General features: G+C 40.0%; 1 protein-coding gene across 1 annotated transcript; it reads right to left on the reverse strand.

Moving 5' to 3' along the window:
• Positions 1 to 1,565: 1,565 nt before the first annotated feature.
• Positions 1,566 to 5,063, reverse strand: LOC131031119 (uncharacterized). The gene is made up of 3 exons (XM_057962157.2): positions 2,682 to 5,063; positions 1,863 to 2,072; positions 1,566 to 1,805 (listed from the first exon to the last, which is right to left on the reverse strand). Exons 1-3 carry the CDS (start codon positions 5,061 to 5,063, stop codon positions 1,566 to 1,568), a joined length of 2,832 nt encoding a protein of 943 aa, XP_057818140.2.
• Positions 5,064 to 7,914: the final 2,851 nt, after the last annotated feature.

The following is a 7,914-nucleotide window of genomic DNA, read 5'->3' on the forward strand; positions in this document are numbered from 1 at the left end:
CAACCAAATGACTTCATCCCTCAGGCTCTTATCACACCTAAGGACTATTACAACCATCCTCAACCACCCAAATAGTGGTTGAGGAACCATTTTTCAAATGAATGTTCATGTTTTTACATTGACAACCTTATAATAAGGTCCTTAAGTGACCAAAAACTTAAAATCTAGCCTTCACCTAGAAAAATAACCACACTCACACCTATGTTGATCCTCTCACACCAAAAACGTATGCATGATACCCTCATAAGGCTAAAAAACCAAGGTGACAACACTTGGTAGCCTAAGGGCTTATTACAAACAAAAGGACCCAAATATAGGTCTTGAAATACAAAGGAAAAGAAAACCATTATAAGACCTTCAAAAGGTCATGGAGCCATGCTCCTTATAGAAAATGACATAAAAACTCATGGGGTGCCCCTGCACCATACTCCTCGAGACACAAGATCTCAAGTCCCTTGAGTGACCAATTGATCAATGGTAGAGCCATGCTTAAGAATGTCTGCCTCTGTCATCCAAGTAGCCTCAGCTTTAGGAAGACCTACCCATTTCACCAAATACTCCTTGTAGACCCCTCTCCTAGTCTTCTTGATGACCTTGGTATCCAAAATGCACTCCAAAGTGACCGGTTGACAAGGTGGAAGATCAGTAACCCAATCTGCCTCTGCAACAATAGGAGGATCTGCTGTATCAGGAGGGACTGAACCTTTAAACAAGGTTAGATCACACACATTGAAGATGGGACTGATTCCCAAGCCTTGAGGAAGTTCTACTTCATAGGCATTATTCCCAAACTTATGCATAATCTTGAGAGGTCCAATCTTCTTCATGAGGAGTTTAGAAGGCTGCCCCTTAGGTAACCTTTCTTTCTTCAGATGTGCCATCACAAGATCTCCCATTTTAAATTGTACATCCCTCCTATGCTGATTAGCTTTAGCCTTGTATTTAGCAGCATTAGTTTCCAATGTCTTCCTAACCTGCTCATGAAGTTCTTTCATTGAAGAAGCAAAGTTCTCACCTTGTGCACTTCTCTTCTCCATAGAACTAATATCTCTAAGTTCAAAAATACCTCTAGGGTGAAGCCCATACACAACTTCAAAAGGGCTCTTGCCTGTACTACGGTTCACTGAATCATTATATGCATATTCTGCTTGTCCTATCACCAAATCCCATACTTGACCATGCTGCTTTGTGAGACATCTAAGCAAATTTCCAAGAGACCTATTCACAACCTCAGTCTGACCATCGGTTTGAGGATGGTATGCTGTTGAGAAAGACAAATTAGTCCCCAACTTCTTCCATAGGGTCCTCCAAAAGTGACCAACAAACTTGGAATCCCTATCACTAACAATGTTAAGTGGAAGACCATGTATCCTTACAATTTCTTTGAAAAACAATCCAGTAATGTATGAGGCATCACTTGTACATTTACATGGTATAAAGTGTGCCATTTTACTAAATCTATCAACCACTACAAAGACAGCATCATACCCTCTTGGTGTTTTAGGAAGTCCAAGAACAAAGTCCATACTAAGACACTCCCAAGGTCTTGATGGAATTGGAAGGGACTAATACAAACCTGCATTGGTGGATACTCCCTTAGCTCTTTGACAAATGGAACATTGTTCAACAAACCTCCTTACATCTGATTGCAACTTAGGCCAATGATAGAACCGGTTAACCTGCTCCAAAGTCTTGTCAAGACCAAAGTGTCCTCCAAGACTCCCTTGATGTTTCTCCTTTATAATGTTTTCCCTCATTGAGCATTGAGGAATGCACAAGAGGTGGCCTTTGAAAAGCAACCCATCCTGCAACACATAATCAGAATAATCCACATGAAAAGAATTCTGAAACTTAGAGCAAACCTCATAGATTTCATGGAAATCCTTGTCATCTTTGTACAAGCCTTTGAGTGCTTCAAGACCCACACACTCCAATTGGATCTCTTTAACAATAAGTACCCTCCTACTCAGAGCATCAACCACCTTATTGGAGACCCCCTTCTTGTGTTTGATGGTAAATTTATAGGCCTGCAAATATTCCACCCATTTAAGGTGCCTTTGGTTCAACTTTTCCTGCCCATTGAGAAAACTCAAAGCATGATTGTCCGTATACACTACAAATTATTTAGGCAACAAGTAATGATGCCACTTCTTCAATGCTTGCACCATAGCATACAATTCCAAATCATATGTAGAGTACTTTCGTTTGGCATCATTAAGTTTCTCAGAGAAGAAAGCAATAGGGTGACCTTCTTGACTTAAAACTGCTCCTATGGCTAGCTTACTTGCATCACATTCTACTTGAAAAACCTGATTAAAGTCTGGTAATCTGAGTGTGGGGAGTTCTGCAACCTTCCTCTTGAGCAAATCAAAGCATTCATCTGCCCTATCAGTCCATACAAATCTGCACTTGACTCCTCCCTTAATAGTATCCAAAATAGGAGCACATATGTGACTAAACCCCTTAATGAATTTCCTATAAAAGGTAGCCAACCCATGGAAACTCCTAACATCACTCACTGATTTAGGTGTTGGCCAATTCATGATAGCATCTACTTTAGAAGGGTCCATCTTAATACATCCTTGAGAAACAACAAAACCAAGGTAAACTAGTTCAGTTTTCATGAACTCACATTTTTCCAAGTTGATCATCAACTTCTCCTCATGCAATCTTCTCAAGACCATGTTTAAATGCTTGATATGTTCCTCCTTAGACCTGCTAAAAATCAGAATGTCATCAAGATATACAATCACAAATTTACCAATGAATTCAACTAGGACCTCATTCATGAGGCGCATAAAGGTACTAGATGCATTAGTAAGCCCAAAGGGCATCACCATCCATTCATAAAGACCCTCATTTGTCTTGAAGGCTGTCTTCCATTCATCCCCTTGTCTAATTCTGATTTGATGATATCCAGACTTCAAATCTACCTTTGAGAAATAGCAAGCTCCTCCAAGGTAGTCTAGCAAATCCTCAATTCTTGGCATAGGGAACCGGTACCTTATGGTAATCTTGTTAATGGCTCTTGAATCAGTGCACATCCGCCATGTACCATCCTTCTTGGGTTCTAGGACAGTAGGAACAGCACAAGGGCTTAAACTCTTCCTTATCAACCCTTTATCCAACAACTCCTGCACTTGTTTAGCAATCTCTTCATTTTGAGCCGGTGTCATCTTGTAGGCTGCCTTGTTTGGCAAAGTAGCTCCAGGAATCAGGTCTATTTGATGACTTATGTCTCTCATAGGTGGTAAGGCAATAGGCAGATCATTCACCACCACCCCTTTATACCTCTCCAATAGTTCTTGCACTTCCTTAGGAACTCCTTCTTTGGAGTTAGGCATAGGTTTCTCCTTAGGCTTGAGCATCACAGCATACCCTTGGGCTCCCTCATTCTTCATCATCTTATGGAACTCCTTCCCTCTCAACATCATGATGCTAGGGCTTATGTTTTCTGCACTCCCTTGATCAAGTAAGGGATCCATCTCATACCTCCTACCATTCTTGGTGATGACATAGGTATTGAGCTCTCCATTGTGTATAGCCTTCACATCAAATTGCCAAGGGCAGCCTAAAAGGAGATGGCATGCATCCATGGGTAGAATATCACATAGAATCCTGTCCTTATATTCTCCAATCTCAAAATCCACCCATGCTTGTTCATCCACCACAACATGCTGCCCTTTATTCAGCCATGACACCTTGTAGGGTGTAGTATGAGGTAGTCTTTTCAACTTGAGTTTCTCCACCATTTCCAAGGCCACAATGTTCTCGGTTGAACTAGAATCTATGATGACCTTACAAACCTTCCCAAATGACACACATGTAGTCCTAAAAAGACTCTTTCTTTGAGGTGGCTCCTTATGTTGGGGTATCTTCAAGAGAGTTCTTTTCAACATCAAACTTTCTCCTTCCAAAGTAGGTCCTGCTCGGCCAATAGGTGGGGAGACACTGCTGCTGTCTTCTTCTTGGACCAATTGAGTCCTCCTATCCCCTCCATGTGAACTGGATGTCTTTTCTGGACACCTACTCATAGTATGCCCCACTTGGTTGCATTGATAGCACTTCCCAGTGAATACACTAGGACCTCTTCCTTGATTGCCAAATTTGCCCCGTCCATTGAACCTTCCCCCTCTAAAGCCACCCCTAAAACCTCCTTCTCTACCACTTGTCTCTCCATTTCCTTCTTGGATGTTTGATTCACCATTCTTTGGTGGTCCTCCTCCTCTTCCAAAGCTACCTCTGCCCCTAAATTTCTTGCCTCCTCTACTTTTCTGATTTTGTTCTCCCCTTCTTCTGATTTTATCTTCAATCCTCAAAGCCAACTGAAAACACTTGTGTACTATATCAGGAGCTAAGACACTTATCTCATCTTGGATGTTTTGCCTTAAGCCATTTATGTATCTAGCCAATTTCTCGGACTCATCTTCATGCTTCCTAGACCTTAGACTTAGTCTATGGAATTCTTCTGTATAGGAACTCACATCTAGTTCTCTTTGTCTGAAGTTTTGTATCTTCTTAAACATCTGCACCTCAAAATCACAAGGTAGAAACTGATTTTTAATCTTGGTCTTCATCCTTTCCCATGAGGAAATCCTCTTCTTCCCTGCATTAACTCTCTCCTCTTGTAGCACAGTCCACCACATCAAGGCAGACCCTTTGAGTCTAGCCCTGGCCAAACTTACCTTCTTCTCCTCAAGTACCTCTTTATACTCAAAATGGTTATTGAGTGCTTCTATCCAATCAAGCACCTCCTCTCCATTCAAGCTACCTCCATAGGTGGGCAAACTCTCCACATTATCCCTGTTTACTGACTTCAAGGCATCTACAAATATCTTTTGGTCTGCTGGCATCTTCTGAACCTCTTTAGCAATAGCCTCTTCCCTTTCATTCTCTTGCTCATCTTCTGATTCATCACCTCCCACTTTCTCTTTACCCTTCCACTGTCCAACTTCCTTTAACCTCTCTGCAAGTAATTCCTCAACCATTGTCTTAATGGCCTCTTGACTCATGGTCTTTGGAGGCATTATGTCAGCCTCTTCTCCAAATTCTTTGTCAGACATACACCACTTCACCAAACTTGGCTCTGATACCAATATGATGCAGAGGGGTATGGGATTGCTCCTAAATGGGCTTGGTTTCCTTCTTGTCTCAAAGGGTTTCTTGTTGGCACCATCCCATGGTCCAAGTCTCAACCTTCCAAAGGTTCAAGGTGACTGCCCTACACCCTCCAAGGGTTCCTCCTAATCAGGACAACTCACTTTCACAAGGAGACTCTCACTCCCTTGACTTCAACCCTTCAACCAAGACCACTAGCAACCTCAATCCCCCTACCAACAAGTACATCAACTCAATCAAGGAATTTCACACTTGAAGACATTAGGACATGTTTAGAATGACATTTAAGATGTTTGGGATCATCTGCACCACATTTAGAAGTTATCCAATATCAAATGCATCTTTAAGCCTAGACAATGCACTTAGGCATTTAGGGTCCTAAAACTGATTTTTCTTCAATAACCTCAAAGGGCTCCACATGATATAGGGGTTTAATTATTGTTTTGAACACCTTGTTGGTAGTTCTCTCAGACTACAAAGTTTGGTATGTGGGTGATGAGCATAAGTATCCTAACCCTATGACCCCTCCTACAAAGGATGCACTAGCTAGTCTGCAACAAATAACAAGAAAACTCTTCACCAGTCAATCTGCCCAAGGAAATTATCAGATGGAGAGGGTCTGCACATGTGAGAAGAACATGTTCATGCCAAGAAACTTCAGGTTTCAATCCGCTGGTGAAGTTTTTTACCCTAATCTATGACTGCACAGGCTTGCCACATCCACCATGTCAAGCCTAGGGCTTCAATCCAAAGATGTCAAACACAATCTCCTGCCTTCAAAATTGAAATAATCCTTTATAATACATTCCACTCCATCATCCCAAGAGGTTTCAATCCATTCCCACGTTGGAATGTGGAGTTTTGGGCCAAAAAGCATCAAATCCTTGGTTTTTGAAGGTTTAACAGGGCAGCGAGAAAGAAAATTCGATATCTCAGCAACCACAGAACTTCAAGACCTCATTCCAAGTGCAGATGAAAGGTAATTCATTATAATTCCTTCCCCAATTACTGCCCCAAGCCTACCAATCCTTACAGGTCCGTACAACGCAAAATAGCAGCAAATTTCCCAGAAAAAAACACTGTAACAGCAGTTTGAAAGCAAGAAATCTTGTTTTTTCTTCATTCCAACCAAATGACTTCGTCCCTCAGGCTCTTATCACACCTAAGGACTGTTACAACCATCCTCAACCACCCAAATAGCTGTTGAGGAACCATTTTTCAAATGAATGTTCATGTTTTTACATTGACAACCTTATAATAAGGTCCTTAAGTGACCAAAAACTTAAAATCTAGCCTTCACCTAGAAAAATAACCACACTCACACCTATGTTGACCCTCTCACACCAAAAACGTATGCATGATACCCTCATAAGGCTAAAAAACCAAGGTGACAACACTTGGTAGCCTAAGGGCTTATTACCCATAAACTTGCACTTCTTTCCTAAACCACAACACACATTCTATGCTTCTTCAACAATAAAGAATAAAATCATTAGAGAGTCACCCACAATCTCTTCTTATTATTACCCCACCTTTACATTGGACCTACCAAATTCCCACTCATCCAATTATATCTAGACATGTAAGTGTGGAAATTCTTATAAATAGCACAATTGACAATCTTGCTAGCAAAATGCAAGTTCTCATTTTTTAGAGAAAATAATTCCTTGTCATAAAAATCACTTAATTTTTGGGCATGGTGAAGAGGGGTGAATGAATTTAGGGTAGGCCTTAGTGTTTGGTGAACATTAAACCAAGGACTTGGTCACTAAGCTCCTCGAGGATACACTTGCATGTATGCACAAAGTCATCTATGATAAGAAATAGAAGCACCAAACCATTCTATAAAATACACACCCTTAACTTTACATATTTTAGCCCCTCATTTTTCTCATTATAAAAACACAATAATAAATTTTCTAGGGTTGAAGGGTTTAAGTTTGATGTGGTGTTTGTCGATGTGTTGGTAATATGGTAAAGCTATTATATGACCAACCTGAAGAAACACATTGCCACTTTTTTAGGAGGCAATTAATGTTCTTTATTACTTCTAATTTTGTAGTTGTAATGTCCACCATAATTCCAAAATAACATAATTCACAAAATACACATAATCAAGAATAAATATTTGCCAAATGTCTAGATGTACAAGGTTAGAGACAAGTAATTACATTTCAACATATAAAGTCAAATTACATAAGCTAACATCCAGTTATCCATGAGGAAACATATACCTTTACAATAAACCACAAGGTCAAAAACAATAAATGCATAAGGACCAAATCATGATGACCAATCTGATGGAACTCTCGACATATGTCTCCCTTGAACATATCACAGGCGAGAACATTGTCAGAGTGCATTTCCACCCTACCATGAAGTAGTTACATTTCCTCAGAATCTTTCATGACACAAAAGATACCCAACCCAACACGAGGAAGACTAGCAATGTGATACTAGCAAAGGTAATGGAATTGTGCAACTAACATGGCATATCCATATTCTATAATTGATGTAACAATATCATGACATACAAAATGCACATAACACACATACGAAGATAGAAGCAACAATCCTTGCTTAACTGCCAAAAATCATTTGAGATCTAGTTTCATCTTAATCACATTTATTCTAGGGGGTAAATATAAAGTCAATTTATTCCAAACATAGATAAAATACAAGAATGCATCGATTAAATGTTTAATAGTTCAAACATCCTTTTATAAGAACATGCATTGTATATCTAATTGATGATTACACAATCGCGGAAATAAATTCATACATCTCTTTCCAACA

Source organism: Cryptomeria japonica, chromosome 7 (assembly GCF_030272615.1).
Source record: "Cryptomeria japonica chromosome 7, Sugi_1.0, whole genome shotgun sequence".
Taxonomy (NCBI): domain Eukaryota; kingdom Viridiplantae; phylum Streptophyta; class Pinopsida; order Cupressales; family Cupressaceae; genus Cryptomeria; species Cryptomeria japonica.